Consider the following 18,054-nt stretch of genomic DNA (forward strand, 5'->3'; position numbering starts at 1 on the left):
ATATTTATTTATTTTTTGTCAATTTGCTTCTTGTACAGGACATTCAAGAGAATCAAAATTCTGTTTCTCTTTCACCTTCATATAAAGAAAAAATGAGAAAAGATGAAGCACTCGCCAGGGAATACATAAAAACGAAACCTAAAAAGAATAGTGGTAGTGGTGGAAAATATAAATAAAGGAATAGAATAGCTTGAGAGATGTACAATAATGGTAGTGCAAATGGCCAACAGGAAAGCTGCTTTTGCGAAGCTTTGGTTGAATCTGTTGAACTGTAAAGAATGCTTTTTTTTTTTTTTTTTTTTTTTTTTTCATGTGAAAATATAGTTGGTAGCACAGTTTTAGCTGAAGTGTGTGCGATAAGAGGTGATGCGCCCGTTTGGTCAGTCCTCGTGTTCTCACACCTCCTCCTTCCTTTTAACACCCTCGCCAGATTGTGGGTTATAGATTTAAATCCTGCAGCAGGTAGTTCTGTAAGTCTAAAAATGTAAATGTTGCTGTGAGGCGATGCTTCTAGGAATTTGATGTCTTTAGTTGTTTTGTTTCCTTTTATAGCAACATGCAGCCTGTTTCTCTTTACCATATATTTCTAAGTAATTTCCATTTTCAGTTATAAGTTGATATGCCTGCTATTTGGACGTTTTTTATGGTGACATAATAGGATGTAAGCCAGTAAAGTTTCACTAGATGGCGCTGTTGATGCATGTTTGGTTAGCCGGAGGATTAAAAGAAGGATGAATGTGTGTTCTGCACAGCAACATGTGCTCCTGGGCAACATGTTCTTCCAGCATTTATTCCTCCTCCTCCTCTGTGTCTCATCTTTTTATCTGCCCTTTATATGTGTGTGTGTGTGTGTGTGTGTGTCTGTTTTACTGTGTGTGTGTGTGTGTGTGTGCCCGTGTGTGACTGATGACTCAGAGTGAAGCATTTGACACTGTCCAGAAAACCGATGATGAAAACCAGGGTGAAAAGCACAGAATTCATTAAAGTCAGACCTGAGATGACAAACACTCAGACCACAGGGTTGATGCCACACATGTTAACAGTATTGCCCAGCTGCTGTGTAGAAACACTCGGAGATGACACTTGACAAGACTGGAAATGTTGTGTTTTGCACTGAATATGCAGCCTTTCAGCTACAAGATGTTCTCACTAACCAGCAGGCCCCCCTGCTGTCCAAGTCTAAAAGACATTTGTCTCATTACTGAGTAGAATTCTCTGCAAAAGATCTCTCTGCTGTTGTTTCAGCACATTGCCACACTTTTATTGATTACTTTAACCTTTATCTTTTAATTAACTGTTTCCATTATCTCTGTGATTACATACACTAAGCGTTAGGATATTATTTATTAACATACTCATTTATATACTTGCCTGGAATTGTATACCTCCTTGCTGATTTGGCCTGTGGCTACGCTATTCTGTCTGTTCTAATTACTTCAAGTATACGAATCGAGCAACAAGCGTGTGGCTTCAGCTCTAATTCATGGGATACTTTTTCATTAAGGCAAGATAACCTACACCTAATTCAATAGTTTCACATGATTATAGAGCAGATTATCTGATCTTGTAGGTGTACAAGATGACGTGAGCACTTCTTGAGGTTGTACTTTCATTCAGTATTTATCTTTCCACATTTGTTTTTGTTTTTTTTGTTGTTGTTGTTTTTGTTTTTTTTGGCTGCCTGACTAGAAATCTTTATGGAAACACCAACATTTAATTTAGCCTGACATTTTAGATGCAGTCACATTCAATGTGTTTGCTTTTCTTTGTCTACCACCATTCATTTTGTCTTGACCCACCCATTATAGTAGCCTGAGAAGTAATTGTGACTGTTATGATGGCTGGTTGTGGTAGAAAATGGCAGCATTAGGCTAAAGATGATCCATAGAGCTCAGAAGTAGAGAAACACAGTTGGGGAAAGACTGTAGTAGCTGAAAGGCAGATAGAAGATAATTTATTACTATAGCCCTTAGAAATGAAGACGTCTCACTATGACTGTCTGACTAGATAACCAGGCCTGGTTATTGGCCAAAGACACAGAGACAGGAGGATGACAAGAGAGAGGAGATACTTGATCAATAAAAAGAATGCTTGTGGAAAAGCATGTGTAGATATTGCAGTGGATTGAGAGGACTTTGTACTGAAACTGAGTGGGTTCACCATAAGAGAGGCGTTTGAGTCCAGCAGAATGACGTGCTGTGAAGGTGCACACGGCGTTTTATAGAAGCCGACTGAGGATGAAGTACAAGCGATTCAGACACACACATTCACACACGGCTAAACCACTTGTTATCAGCTAGTGTAATCACAGACTTGACATCTTTTCTGCATGTTAAAGCAGCTAAGCCCTTTGTGCACACTCTCACTCGCTCACACACTCGCACCGTACATCGTCTAAAGCAACAGTAATTGCTGACGAGCAGAGCGCTCACCGGATGAGGAGATTTTGATCGGTGCCGAGCAGCGAGTGAGCGCCTCGCACAAATCCTGTCAGTTCAAAGGACAAATGTGTAGGACTGGAATACCTCTCCACTCTCCAGGAGAGTGGTTGTGATGTAATGAGACTGCTGGACAAGACCTATTATCCACAGGAAAAAAAATAATTCCTCTCAGATAATTGTTCTCATAGGAGGCTATAATGATTAATGTTTGAACACTCAAAGTATGAGTCAAAGGTTTTAAAAATTTTAGGAGTTTTTGCTAATTGTTAAAGTGAAATGTTAGGTTGACTGGGCTGAAGCTTCCACAGAAGAAAAACAAAGGCAGGAGTGCTGACCCTGAATTTGTTTTATGTGAAAGTTTTATTTGATTCTAGCTTTTGTTTTTGCTTCATGTGGAAATCTCAAAATTACCAAGATATTACTTAAGAAAATTATATTTGCAGCTTTAACGTTTAATACTATTAATAATATTAATGATTTATATGATAAAGAGTAAACATTGAATCTTGGCTCTGTTTACCAGAGAACACATTTTAAAACAGGTAGTAGAACATAGTCTAATTTCAAGAGTCAAAGAAAATGAAATTCAAAATCTATTCTAGTTATTTATGTACTTATTTAGGCAAAACTTATTCTTCATAAGATGAAAAGACTCTTCAAGACAGAATCATTTGGTAAGGTTTTCTTTTGCTTTCTTTTACTATTACCCAGTTTTCCAACAAAGCCTCTTTCTTTTTAGTTGAATTGCATCATTTTCCCCCAATCCCTCCTTTCACTTTTTTCATCTTAGTGTCTTTTTCACTCTCTGTCTCTGTGACAGTCTGTGGTGCAAAGCAGGCTGATGATGAAGTGTTAATTCATTTAACCTCCCCCAGCTATGTGACGACAACACACATATAATGAGCAAACAGCTAGACTAACCAATTCATGGCTTTTGTGTTTGTAGTACACTGTGTGTGCGTTCTCATGTTTGCTTTCACGTGTCTCTTGTGGCTGCATGCAGCTATGTACTTCATAATCAGGCTGAGGATTTATGCTCATGTATGTAAACATCACCCTGTTTCTTACTAACACCCCCTGCTGTTTGTTTTTGTGTATCAACTATGAATTGTAAATTCAGTCCAGTTGTTATAGAAGATGTAAACTCAATGGCCACGTTTGTCAAGTACAGCTGTTCAACTGCCCATTAATGCAGAGACCTAATCACCCAATCACATGACAGCACATCGATGCTGCAATGCGTCTAAAGTTCAAACCAGTAAGCACTCTTTCCAACCAAGGTATGAAGAAGAGTATCTCTGTTGAACTCTACATGTTTAACATTGGAGCACAATGTCTACAGCTGCTTAAGACCACACCAGGTGCCATTCTAGTCGGCTAAGAACTGAAGCTACAGTTGACCTGGGTTCACCAGAAGTTGGGCAGTAGAAGATTGTTGCCTGGTCTCATGAGTCTAGATTTGTGCTACAACAGTTGGATTGTATCAACAGTTCAAACTCATCAAAATTGCTGATGAGGTGACGTGGTGTTAAAGCAGGGTTCTAAGCAGCTGGTTCAAAAGCTTGACCATGAAATACAACTTCCCAGGTAGAAAATATTTTTCAGTTTTATTGTGTGACAATATTGTGCAACTCTGGCCAAGATAGAAGGTTAATTCAGTTCAGGTCAATTCAGTCACCTCAAGGCGCTTTATATTGTAAGCTTGAGTCCCTACAATAATAGAGAAAAACTCCAACAATCAAACCATCGCTCTTTGAGCAAGCACTTGACGAGTAGACATAGTGTAAGTAAAAAACAAAACAAAACGTAAGTATATTACAGAAATGGGTCTATTATGGTATGTAATAATGTACACAGTATGAAGGTATGTTATGAATATGCTATAACTAGAAGTATGTACAGGCTGTAGTAAGTACAGGCTATGAACAGGATATAAATATGAAATAAAAAAAACTATACAGAATATGAGATATACAGCTATACAGAAATGTGAACTATGCAGGTTATAAACAGTTGTAGAATTAAAAATTATCGTATGTACAGAATGATTATTTACACAGAATTATACTGTAGTGCAGTTAAGATATGTGAGATATGTGGATAATTTCTACAGAGGCTATATAAAGTGCTAGTGGTTGTGAGTGGTGGTTCAGTCCATGTTATTATTGTGTGTATGAGGGTACAGTTGTCCATTTTGTGTGTGTGTGTGGGTGATTGTGTGTGTGTGTGTGTCTCCTAAGTGCTGTGGTTACTGTTAAAATAAATGTAAAGCTACCTTTGTGCTTGACTTATGTTGTGTTATTGCAAATAATGTGTCACTGTTGCGCTATAATCCCTTAAAGATAACTATGAGTTTGCTATATTCAAATGGCCACAAAGAAGTAAGGCAGTTCTGAGGGTGAAAGGGGCTCCGACCCAGTACGCCCAAGGTGTATCTAATGTAGTGTCCAGTTTTTCTGTTATTCGATTAAAAAAAAATGACTTGATTTATGACAGAATCATAGTATGGTAGCCAATTACTGTTTTAGAAGGAAACTTTGTAAAATTAAGATATTTCTGGAGAACTGATGTGAATGTATGTTTGGGATATTAGTTGTGACTGTGACATGGATGTAATACTCCAACCTGCAGCTGTGAATACAGTGTCAATGAGTTTTTTTATAAAACAATGGATGAAAATGTTTGACACGCATCACACACTGTCTCTGGCTTCTGTTACTCATTGTTTGATGTATCTGCCCTTATTCATTGGAGAGGGCAAGTAATGGTGCACGATGCCCCTGCTGCTCCCTGTAAATAAAAATTAACCCAGTTATAAATTGTTTGGTTCACATTTTGAATTAGTGGAGTTTTATTTGAATAAAAGGGGGGAAACGATTAAAAAAAGTGATAAATAATTAAAATTGTCAGTGACCTGTACAGATTGTAACGTATGTCTTTTTAAAAGTGATGGACATGTGTAAGCTCAAGTTCATACAAATGCTCTTCATCAGTACCAGTAGATTTTTAGTGAAGATGGCAACAACGAAACGAGAGGTGGGGTGACAGCACTTAGCTTTACCCATGGTGTTTATTACTGGCACAAGTGATGAATGTGCTTACTTCATTTGAGATGGCAGGAAGAAAGCTGTCACTGAATTAGCCCTTATTTTCTCCTCTCTGTCTGTGTTTGTGCCGTTCTCTCTTCCTCTCCACCTCTTTCTCCCTAATTAAAAAGCCAAATCAGGAGTTAAACTGCATAAACTGTGTCTGCCAGTGACATTCTCCAGCCTAATCCTCATTTTAGCCCTCTTTCCTCATCTTCTCTCTCGCCTCTCCTGACTGCGAGTATAAAACCACGGCAAAATCTTTTCTCCCCAAACACAGATTTATTCAAATGTACCATTTGCATAATTCAGTATTTACATAATTGATTTTCAAGGAAGCATTTCTCACCATGTGAGGTGGCTTTGCAGACCAAAAGGTCTCATCTTGACACGCACGTGCACGCACGTTCTTAGTGAAGTGTCACATTCTCTGCCACTGTTATTCAGTTTTTAACTCCCACAGAGAGACAGACGTACGTGTACACACACACACACACACACACACACACACACACACACACACACACACACACACACACACACACACACACACACACACACACACACACACAGTGTTGCTCTAACATTTCAAGTCTAAATGAAGCATGAAGCATCTGTTGACCCTCATGATACACCCAGCAAACACAATTCAGCTCAGCATAGATTAATCAAATCTATTGAGATCCATTAAATTGGTGTGGTTGTGTGGAGGGGGTGTCATTATTTTGCTTCCTTGCACTGCAACTGTAGTTTTCTCCCTAGAAGTCAGTGTCCTGGAAAAACGACCAAGAGCACAACATGCAAACCCCAAGAGGTGGAAAAGCAAAAAAAAACCCTGCATAAATCTCTACAACTGTACAAATTTTACTTCTCTAAGGGTAATGTTAGTAGAAGGACTCAAACAAAAATGAACACTGCTTTCCAAAAAAACATTTAAGTGTGTCTGTAGTTTGCCACAGACCTGGATGTTCCACAAAACTTCCTGACCACTTTGTTCTTTGCCCACATGAGACAAAAATGCATAATCCTATGTTTGGAGGATAAAAGGCAATGCAGACCAACTCCAGAATCTCATCCCATTTGTGAAGGATGCTGTATGAAGCATCACAGTTTGGGGCTGCTTCGCTAACTCAGGTTCTGGATGCCGTTCAATTATTGAAGGAGTGAATTTAAAAAGGGTTTAAAGAAATTTCACATTAGACTGTTAGGGCTGTCAACTCAAACCACATGAAAGATGGATAAAAACTTGTAGATTCACTATCTACAAAATATATTGATGAAATATGAAAATTCAGATTTTGGAATGGCAAGGTCAGATACTGTGGGATGACCAGAAGATGGCTATTCAACTGAAACATGGAAGTAAGACTGAAGGAGGACTTTAGGGAGGAATGATCCAAATGTTTGTTCTGTAAGACTCAAAAGTACCAAAAAGCATCTAGTAAGATCAATGCAGCTGAAGAAGCAAATAACAAAAAAAATTCAAGTTTTTTCCAGAATTGGAAATGTCTGAAACAGTTTGATCAGACTTTAAATGAACCCTACCACTCCCCGCCATAAACTCCCTGTGATATCTGATTGCACACGTCTGAGAACAGCGCGGGTAATTGTCTGGAGAATTCACAGTGAGGAAGTGAACGTCATGTGTCCTGCCTCCTGCACAGACACCAACTTTGCCTTAACCAAACGATTCAGTAGTAAGAAGAGCAACTTTAAAATTTGTTAAAGCCTAAATTTGAAATGTTGTTGGTACAGTTACCTGCAGTCTAATATTTTTAAAGGAATATTCCTAAACTGTTGGCCTGATCTACATACAAACATAATCTGATCGGTTATAAACCAGCTGTATGTGTTTCTGTTAACTGAGGGATCACAGTGAATTCTATATGTATTGGCTTGATCTAGGTTGAAGTCCCTGGGAATTAACCTTAGTCTAATTGGAATTCTTCTTTGGCTGTGTTATTGCTAGCTCAGTGGATTCAGACTCTTAATGTTCACATTGAGGCTGCTAACTGCTGGTCATCAGGGAGCTCGGAGCTGGAAAACAATGAGTGGATGCGTCTGAAATGCTATGTGGGCTATGGCCCATGAACTGCACCAAACTGCTTGGGTGTGAGTTTGTCTGCATTTGTATCACAACAAGCCCCTTCACCTAAGTCTTTCATCTATGGAAATGGGACCGCCACACTCCTGTGAGCACTGCTGGGGTCTACATACAGACAGCACAAACACAGTCACATTCAGACACATACTTGGTTTAGGGCCAGCCATTGAAGAGCAGGGAGGTTAAACAGATGGCATCGGCTGTATCCGTTACACGGATTACCCAACACACACATGCATTCTGCCGCAACTGGCTTTGTGAGTTCACCTCATTTAACTGAATGGTGTCTTTATGAGGCATAGCAACATTCGAGCCACCTACTGCTCTAGTCTGCCCCTTTCTGTCCTGTGTCTAATGCCAGACTGGCGGTACTTGGTAGGACTTCAAATTCCTTAACAGAATGTTTTTGATTTGGTGATATTCAAGAATATGCCGTATTATAAGATTTTATTATGGTAGTAAAGACTCGTATTGAGGCTTATAAATGATCATATAAATACAGCTGGTGAACAGCTAGTCTTGGCTGGCCTACTAAGAGGTCTTAAAGCAAACAGTAATCATACACATGTATAATTGCAATTGAACTGTTATTGTTAAAACTAAAAGTTGAGGCTTAAACTAACAGTAAATAATCTGTAGTTTGTTTTTTTTGTTGTTGTTGTTGTTGTTGTTGTTGTTGTTGTTGTTGTTTAAGCCAGAGAGACTTCTCAGTCTCTGAAGAAGTCACTTACCTGGATTATTGAGCATGCATCAACGCATAAGAACAGGATATACACATGGTCCATTTTTGCATACTTTGTCTACCAACTCTATGTTGTGGTTTCTACTTTTTTACACTCTTTTAAAAGTGTAAAGATAACCTCTTCTCTCTCACATCATGAGATACAAGGCAGTGAAGTGAAACAGGGCATATAGGTGGTCAGGACAGGGAGTGTGAATGGAAAACTGACAGGGTAGTGAGGACCGTGAGACTTGTTTAGATCCAAAAACATGTAGAGTATGAAGATTTTGACACTTGTGATATAAAGTTACTTGGTTAGAGAGTCCATGTTGCAATATACTGGATGTATTATGAGTGCTATGAGTAAATGAAATGTGCCATATAAATAAACTTGCCATCGTTTGAAGGCTAGAATGACATCTCGGGTGACATTTTATATCTGGCAAATTAAGTTTAAATCTTAACCACTTGCTCTGCAGTGTGATGTATTAACCTTGTTCTGTCCTTGATCCTTTTCATTTCTTTCTTCTCTTGCTTTTTGCTACTTTCATTCGCCCCCTTTCTTTATATATCTCTACCTCATCTTCCTTCACTCTCATAATATACTTGTTGGTTGTTTGCTCTTCCTCTTTGTCTCTTTAACCATCTACTCCAACCCCGTGCCTTTCTTATATCCTCTACTGTCTAACTAACTCCTGCTCCTTCTCTCTCTCCCAGCCTGCAGATTTGGATGCCTGGGTAAGCAACACCACCATCGCTAGTGCCTGCTTCTTTTCTTTCTTTCTTGCTCTTCCCTTCTTGCTCTCTCTCCTCTCTCTCTCACTCTCTCTTCTCTATTCAAATGTCATGTTTTCATTGTGCATTAAAGCGAGGCTGTGAGTATGCTGCCGCCATCATTCCACACAACAACACTTTGGGAGGTATTCAGCTAGAAAATTACACATCATCTGTGCTGCTGGCAGAGGTGATTTTACTCACAAACACATATATACACTCACATCCCTTAAGCGTCAGTGTAGAAAGGGAAAGCTCTGTGAGCACAGTATAGGGATTTACAGATGTGTTCCTTGGGAATACATGCGACTGTTAAGTTAGGATGAGATTAGATTGGATTACAATAAATGTGATGTCAATCAGCGTAAGAGTGTGCGTCTGCATGGTTGTACCCACCATATCAGCAAAAAGCAGGGAAGATCAGTAGATCAGTCAGGGAAGATGTTGTTGTTCCATCTGATCTATATCGCTCTCGCTAATGCACAACTCAGTACAGTAATCAGTCATCATTACACCATCACACTGTGTGTGTGTGTGTGTGTGTGTGTGTGTGTGTGTGTGTGTGTGTGTGTGTGTGTGTGTGTGTGTGTGTGTGTGTGTGTGTGTGTGTGTGTGTGTGTGTGTGTGTGTGTGTGTGTGTAATACAGTCTTTCTGTTTCAGTTCTCTATAAATCCAGGGCCCATTGTTGCCTTTTGCTGCGGCACCCGCAGCCACTTACATTGTGTTCATGCACCATGTCGTGTTCATACTGTTGTAGCACTGCTTCACTCATTACCCATATTGGTTAGATATAATTTGCATTCATAAATGCCCTTCATGAACACTAATTGGCATTCATTTTTAAAATGTAGACACACATACACATACCGTACGTTCACCTTTATAGATTACAGGTAGAGAGAACTCAACCATCTCATGCACAGCGTGCTCGTTTAGCTAACTCTTCTAAGGCTGATGCAACTTAGCTATCTATATGCAATTAAGATTTTGCAGCTGTTTGGGTTTTTTAACTGCTGCATGATGAAACCTTTAACATATGTATGTAAACACTTGGGTCCTCAACCAGCTGGCAGGGTTTTTGGAGCAACAGTTGAATTTAAGCTCACCTTAGTTTTATTACTGTATAATGCCTGTGTTCTGAATATCATGTTCTCATAGAAAGAGCACCGTACCTTTTTATTGCTAAATGAGTCAGTGACTGTCCAAGCAAAATACTTTCTTGCTTTTATGTTCCAGGCCATGTTTGTTTATTCAATTCACTGTATCTTTCTTTTTTCCATTTTAAATGTTGTGATCAGAGGTTCTTAAATTGGCTCAGTGAATGACACCCAGTAATATCACACACTGAGCTCAAGGCATGGCTAAACAACCCTGATCTGTAGTGTGCCTGGGTGACATTTGTGACATTGCTTCCTTACTTGCACAGTTCTTTTTCTTGCTTTTGTCACTTGTCTTTACACCTTTGCTACAGTTAACCACTGTATCTTCTTTTAAGATTATTTGAATCAGTATTTCTTATAAAGAAGTTATTTTCTGTCCTTTTTTTTGTAATATGAAATAATATCGACTCACTTTAAATTCTCAAGCAGTTAAAAGAAGGTGACTCCATAACAGTTCTCCTTTACAGCAAGCATTTTCTTTGCAGCCACCATGCATGCGTATTTCTGACTTAAAGCTGATTTAAAGCTCATTTTCAGTGTATCTTTTTGACGTCTGCCTCCTGTCCTCCTCTGCTTGCATGCTGCTACGTCATGGCCCAAACTATGGGTCTTCCTACAGCCAATCTGCCACCTCGCTGCCTGTCAAAACTTGGCTAAAGCCATTCACCTCATCTTAACGCCAGCGACGCCATGTCAGCCCCTGCCACAGCTGTCCCAGTCTCATGCTACCTGAATAGTTTTGTAAGTTTTGTTACAATGCATGGACATAACCTTAAATAGCTGTTTTGTTGTTAATTGTTGTGTGTTACTTTGTGATGTAGATGTGTATAATCATAGACTTTCATCAAACAATATAAATAAAGTAGTGTATAGATAAGAACACATACATGTTCCTGGAAAAATACTTTGTTTTTTGCCATAACTATAAACTTGTGAAGGATATAATCATACTTAGAAAGTTCTCCTTGTGCTATCTGTGTATCCCCCATATCTAAATGTGTTGTTAAAGGACAGGTTTCTATGTTTTGTGTGCTCACTAGCAGTGAATAGATGGAGTGCCTTTTGTAGTCTGGCTTGCATTTTCTTGGTAAAAATCTGAAAAGTGTAACTTAAAAAAGTGTTAGTGTTTTTTGCCTGTGGCTCTTTTGCTCCGGCAATTCTACAACTGCGCGATATTATATCGGTTTTGAGTTCTATATATTAGATCAGTTATGTACTCAGATTATGATTGCACAGTGGGCAAAACAGTTCCAGTGCAGTTCCAGTGCTAGTGAAACTAGACTCTGCAAGTACTTCCAAATACTGTACTCTGTAGCTACAGTAACAAGTGGCATATATATGTTGTCTGTATTATTATTTGACAGGATTATTGTGATTTAAAAACAATTATTTTGCATGATGGTTACTGTGAGTAACCGTGTATTCCTACTTTGATTTACAGTGGGTGGACTGTGTAGTCAGAGTTGATATTTTGCTGTATTTTTCCAGTTCAGGGTTTTGCTGAAAGTCTTGAGGCTTTTAGCGCTACATTGCAGTCTTTAAATGCGCACACATTCAGTCCTAAATGGGTAAATGGCCTGTATTTGTATAGCGCTTTACTTAGTCCCTAAGGACCCCAAAGCGCTTCACACTACATTCAGTCATCCACCCATTCACACACAAAAATGCACAATACGATCCAAAATTGATGAGCCACACTTTATTTCTTTATTTTTTCCAAAAAATGGAAAGCTGGTGCAGTGATTAATTGAAATTTGCAGTAATACTTGGAAATACAGTATATGAGTCAAAGAAAAAGGTGTTTTTACATTTTCAACAAGCTTGAAAGTCAATATTTGGTGTGACCACCTTTATTCTTCAAACTGTCTGAACTCTCTTACGCGGCTTTCTTGTCATTTCTTCAAATAGTCTTTAGGAATAGTTCTTCAGACTTCTTGAAGGACATTCAAAGCTCTTCTTTGGATGTTTGCTGCCTTTTGTTCCATTCTCCCAAGATGTGCCACACTGCTTCACTTATGATTTTTATTATTTTATTGTGGGGCCTTTACCTTACAATATAAAGCACTTTCAGGTGACTCTTGTTGTGAATTGGTCCTATATAAATAGAATTGAATAATGTTGACTTTATGACTTTAGTGCATTGGCAGTGTGTTTGAGCTAATTTTATGCTGAAAATGAAGCAATCGCCAATCAGACACTTTGCAGATCTGAAGATGCTTTTCTGTGTTCAGAATTTGGATGAGATCCCCAACACCACTGGCTGAAATGCATCCCCAAGTCATGTCTGTGTTTTACAGACGGCTCTACACACACTCTGTTGGACATCTCCTGACCTCAGCATACACAGTGACAACTATTTGAAACAAAAATCTGGATTCCTCACACTGTCAGACCTGTTGCCACTGATTTTCAGTCTAGTTCTTGTGTATTTGGCAAACCTCTCTTTTCTTCCTGTTTTCCATCTTTAAGAATGGCTCCTTGGCAGCCACCTTTCCATTGAGACCATTTCTGATGAGACATCAGTGAGCAGTAGATGGATTAACCAAAGGTCCAAATGCATCACTCAGGACCTGTGTCAGGTCTTTGCTGGATTTTGTTTTCCTGTTTGTTAAGGACATGACTTTCAGATACTGTTCATCTGCTGTAGTCATTTCTTCAGGCCTGCTACTACATTTTTTTTCTTTTTGTTGTTGTTGTTTTTTGCTCTGGTTTTGTCTTTTCTTTCCTTTCCCCCCTTTTTTTAAGGATGCACCACCCACCATGCAAAAATATGCCAGGTTTTCAGCTCTTTGGGACTCACCTGTTGGTGCAAAAATACTATTTTCATGGCGATCAAGCTGTGTTATCATCAGTATATTTCATAGATTCAACTGGAACATTCTGTTAGTAACAAAGTGCCTAAAGATATCATTTAAAATTGGTTCTTTGCTGAGTTGTCTGACATGTGTAGGCACAACTCTAGTTTTTCTTTTTAAGTTGGGTACCTTTTCACACTTGAATGATTCATAGATTACTGTTAAGTGACAAACAAGTCAGGTACAAGGACTGGACTGAAATTCAGTGAAAAAGAAGCCAATGTCCAAAGAAGAAATCTAAAAAGACTTTCATAAACTTGGAGACCTGAGACCATTTAAAAATGACAAAGTCTGGCAACTTGGAAGCAAAACCTAAAGAAAGGTGCGTCTTGAATCATTTGCACAGTACTGTATGAAACCAAGACTACAATATTGATGTGACACAATAAACACTGACCAGTACCATCCAAGAATTTACACATGTATGTCATAAAACACAGTGCTATGTCATTGTATCTGCAACAGCTGGTCTTCACATGTCATTTAAAAAGTTGTATACTCCTTAGTCTTATTCTTTTTCCCTTTCCTTTTTCCCTCTCTCTTGCAGGCCCGAAACCTGGAGATGAAAGAAAGGGAGCTTGCTACTATATCCAGCTTCTATAGGGAGCAATTGGAAATACTGGAGAAAAAGGTAAAAGCCATGTCCTTATCTCATAAACATGACTGCTATTGCATATCAATATTGGCAACACTAACATTAGTATACTGTTTAAAACAAGAAGCCAAAACTCACCTGAATGGCTTTTCCATTTGTCCACTGGTTCCCTTGTTTTTCTGCTTTGTTTCTCCCCTCTGGAGAGGTTCCCTGATGGGTTTGTTAGAAAGATACAAGAATTTACATTTTTTTAGATGTATAACAGCCGATCTCACTAATGAGATGAAAAACATCCTGTAGACTTGGAATGAAAAGACAACTTCACATATAAGGAATATCAAAACAAATCCTTAAGTGAGATACAGTATTACTCACTCTCCATAGAGATTAACATCTTGGTGGAATACAAGACACTGTTTCCTGTCTTGGAAATGCCAAGCCCACGTACCAGTGTCGGAATATGAATGTAAATGAATTAAAAGTTTCAGCAGGCAGATAAGAGGCGTGACTTTCTGTTGATGGGCCTGCACTCAAGAGGTTCCTCAGATAGCTGGAGTTGCCTAATGCAATGCACTGTGCTTTTCTGTTTTCTCATCACTGTATACCTTTGTTTTGTTTTTTAGTGCTTTAAAGGAATTGTGTGTTGTTTTCCCTCTACCTAATTTGCTTTTGATATTGTGCACGGTAAAAATCACTGCAATGGTGGTTTGATAAAGCTTTCTTTCAGTGTACCCAGTAAACTTTGTGAGGAGTAAGGCTGCACTGGCGTAGGATTTTGGTTGATACTCTAAAGCATATGCAGATGCTGCAAGGACTGAAAGTAAATTTAGAAAGAACAATTCCAAATTAACACAGATGATAAAGTATGCTGAAAAATTATGAATAATTAAATGTAAAGGAAACAGGGTTTGAATGGATGAGTGAATTTCTTTTCTGTTCATTATCTTTGTCATGTTTAATTTGACTGCTCATTTTAAACATGACAAAACTTAAATAAATAATCCCATGTGAGCCAAAAGGTCAGCCTGCTGTAAACGTTCGGCTTCCATCAGTGTTTTCAACTCTTGGATCTGTTTGATGCCAAGAGGAGAGATTTCCCTGGCCATCTCTTGGCTGTGGGCAAAGCAACCTCACCCACATGTTCTGTCTGACTCGACAATTTGCTCTGCACAGGAAATGTATAATCAAACGTAGACGAATAGCAAACGTTTGATCATAAAGCAAGCTAGTGGGCGGCTCTGGCACAGGGGGTTGAGTGGGTCATCTACTAATTGGACAGTCGGTAGTTTGAGCCCCGAATCCCCCAGTCTGCATGTCAAAGTATCCTTGGGCAAGATGCATCCATCAGAGTGCGTCTAAATGTTGGGCAGAAGGCCTTAGGCATAGGAAAAAGCATTTTTATTAATGGGGGCGTGGATGGGTAAATGAAGCTTTGTAGGAGGAGTGCTCAGAATAAAAAATTCCAATATTGTTTAAGCAATCATAAAAATCAAAGCAAAATATTGAATTTGCTTTATTTGTATTGTAGTTGTAAACATTGAAAGTAAGAGTCCCTATAAATAAAATGTGCAGTGAGATAATAGTCAGTCAATATTATAGCACATTTCCCATATGTGCACTTATTAACAGGGACATAAATAGACACAGTTTCATACAGCTTATGATTGAAAGATTAAGTCCACCATTATGTTCCACATTAAGCAAGTGATTAGTGTTAACTTTGCTATTGATGTTTTTGCTGTCCACTTCCATTTTCCAGATCTTATATCAGCTCTGACATCTAATTGAGGGACGGCTAATTCCAATAAAGAAGAGGAAAGCTTTTTTTCTTTGTCTACAGCTTGTTTACAGAAGCTCTTTGTCAGAAAACGATGACGTAAATACCCACAAGCACCTGCTTCCGCCTGGAGGCAATGAGGAGAACTCATAGAAAGTTGGCGTCAAAGAAACGGTAGCTAAATCAGCTTGTTTCAGACAGTTCATGAACTAAGGCCCAGTATAAGATAAGGGTTTTTCTGAAATGTGAATACTATAGTGTTACCATAGTAGACTAAAAAAGAAAGATGGAACTGGAAATTAGTCCAATAAACTTTAAGGTTACATTGACATAACCTGATAGCAAAATACACAAGGAAATGAAAAGGTATCCGGTAGATGCAAATAACCTTACTCCAGTTTCTCTTCCCTTCGTCAGTCCCGTTTCCCTCCTTAAATCCCAGCTTTCCCTCAGGTATTTGGTAGACACTCCTGGGGTCTTGACTCCCTCTCTGCGCCCCTACTCAGTCTCTCCCTCCCTGTAGCAAGACCCATCAGGCAGAGGGTTACTTTATCTACTCCCTAACACTCGCCTCCTTTAGGCCTGTGAGAAAACCTTTTACATAGGCAAGTTAAATGGGAGGGCCCCTGCACTCCGTGCAGCAAGCAACACGCGGTGCAATACTTGACGGAAGAGACTGATTGGCAGAAGAGTGCAGGATGGTCCATCTTTCTCCGCTTGCTGCTGCAGTCCCGTTTTCTATCTTTTTTATTTCGCCCCTCACTTGCGCACAGCTGACCTGCATTTGAATGAGGAAGCTAAAAAGCAGGGTACTGAGAGGGAGAGATAAAGAGGCTATATGGACTGTGCATTAAACAGACAGTCTATCCTGAGCCGGCATCCACCCTCCTCCTCCTTTTTCTTCATTTTCCAGTCTAGCACTCCATTCATCCAGTTCTCCTTTCAAGCTTCCTCTCCATTTCCTTTGCTATCTTTTTTCTTTTCACTCGCTCATACCTGGTGCAAATTCCAGTGGGGCTGAAATAAATGGCCACTTAAAAGTTGAATTGTGACTGACACAGGTTATATACATAAATGCAAAGCACAGGCTGAAACAGTAATGTGTCTCACTTGTGACACAACTGATTCAATCAAGTCTTTAAATGGCTTTCCATACTTTAGCCTTTTTACATTCTGTGAAGACATGTCAAATGTTAGAACTGAGAAATGTTATCAGTAACAGGATTGGGTATTGTTGCAGCTCAATGTAAAACAGAGAAATTGAAAAGAATCCAGCCTGTTATCGGCACACAGTTCAAAAAGCTATTATCCGCGATTGTATGGAGGTCCATTAGTACGCATGGCATGGGTAACTCGTGCACCCAAGGAGCAATTCTTGAGCTGCTTTCTCTTTTAGCATGACAGATGCAACAGGCATGATTTCAAATGCAAATTTCAGATTTAAATTTGGCTGATGCACGGCAGACTGACAATCTTCAGACCCGGCTAGGTCTGCAGGGCTTTATTTATTGGTTCATTGTATTATTTATCTCTAATTTTATTTTACATTGCAAATGGAGTTAGCCAAAGGTTGGAAAGGCTGTTTAAAAAAAAAAAAAAAAAAAAAAAAAAAAAGGACAATCCACTGGTAATCTGTGTGTGGCGTTCCACTGAATCAACATTTTACTTTGGCTTAGCGTCAGATTTTTCTAACAGGTTAATAATGGTGTATATAACTGTGTGCACACTGTGTGTGTGCCGGTGTGAGAATACACACAAGCAAGCTCTAGTGTCCAGTTTGCCTTAGGGATGAATGATGATAACAGGCTGTAATGTTTGTCTAAGGGCTGCGGAGACTGTTTGAATTCACTCCTGACACGAATGTGAAAACGGTGTGTGCATGTTTGTGTGCAGGCGTTTGTAAATTTGTGGGCTCTGACAGGTTTGCACGCATGCTGTCATATCAGACGTAATTGTGGACAATCAATTGCACAACTTCCACACATACATGTATTGTGTATATACAAAACAACACACAAATGCTGCAACGCCGGCTGAACATACCAGTGCATCTTCTAATTCTGCTCCTTCCCAAATCTCCTTCCCTCCTCCTCTATTTTTTGGATGCCTCCCTAATCTCTCAACAGTGTAGAGGTAGTGTATATCTGTCTTCCTGTGGAAATATACCCTGTGACTCTGTAAACAAGCCTCACTTTAAAATTCACCTCTTTTAATCCCTTCTACCCCCCCCCCCCCCCCCCCCCCTTTTGTCGACTGCTTCCTCAAAAAAAAAAATTAATCCTCCTCCGTCCAAGCACGGCACATGAAACAACCCCTCCCTCGAAATCCTGACATCAGCCCATCTCAGTCCACAGCTCCTGTAGGGTGTTCAGACAAGTGTACGCTCAAGGATCATCTGAACACAACAATTCAAGTAGAAACACAGATTTAGTCACACACCTGCATGTATGCAAGCTAATACACAACCACTAATCCCCTCCGTGAACCTTTCCAGCAACCCCAAAACCTTGCCTTCCCCCACTGAGGGCTGTCATCCCCTC

General features: G+C 39.3%; 1 protein-coding gene across 3 annotated transcripts in view; it reads left to right on the forward strand.

Annotated features, from left to right (window-relative positions):
* Window positions 1-18,054, forward strand: part of LOC120731792 (MICOS complex subunit mic25-a-like) — a 54,427-nt gene that overhangs the window by 7,338 nt on the left and 29,035 nt on the right. For 2 of the 3 annotated variants that reach the window (XM_040029040.1, XM_040029041.1), the window contains exons 5-6: window positions 9,070-9,090; window positions 13,690-13,773. In XM_040029040.1, the coding sequence (XP_039884974.1) occupies window positions 9,070-9,090; window positions 13,690-13,773 (105 nt within the window). The remainder of the gene's footprint in view (window positions 1-9,069; window positions 9,091-13,689; window positions 13,774-18,054) is intronic. The other variant, XM_040029042.1, reaches the window with a different exon arrangement.

The sequence above is a fragment of the Simochromis diagramma genome, unplaced genomic scaffold (assembly GCF_900408965.1).
Source record: "Simochromis diagramma unplaced genomic scaffold, fSimDia1.1 OVJJ01000483.1, whole genome shotgun sequence".
In the NCBI taxonomy this organism is placed as follows: domain Eukaryota; kingdom Metazoa; phylum Chordata; class Actinopteri; order Cichliformes; family Cichlidae; genus Simochromis; species Simochromis diagramma.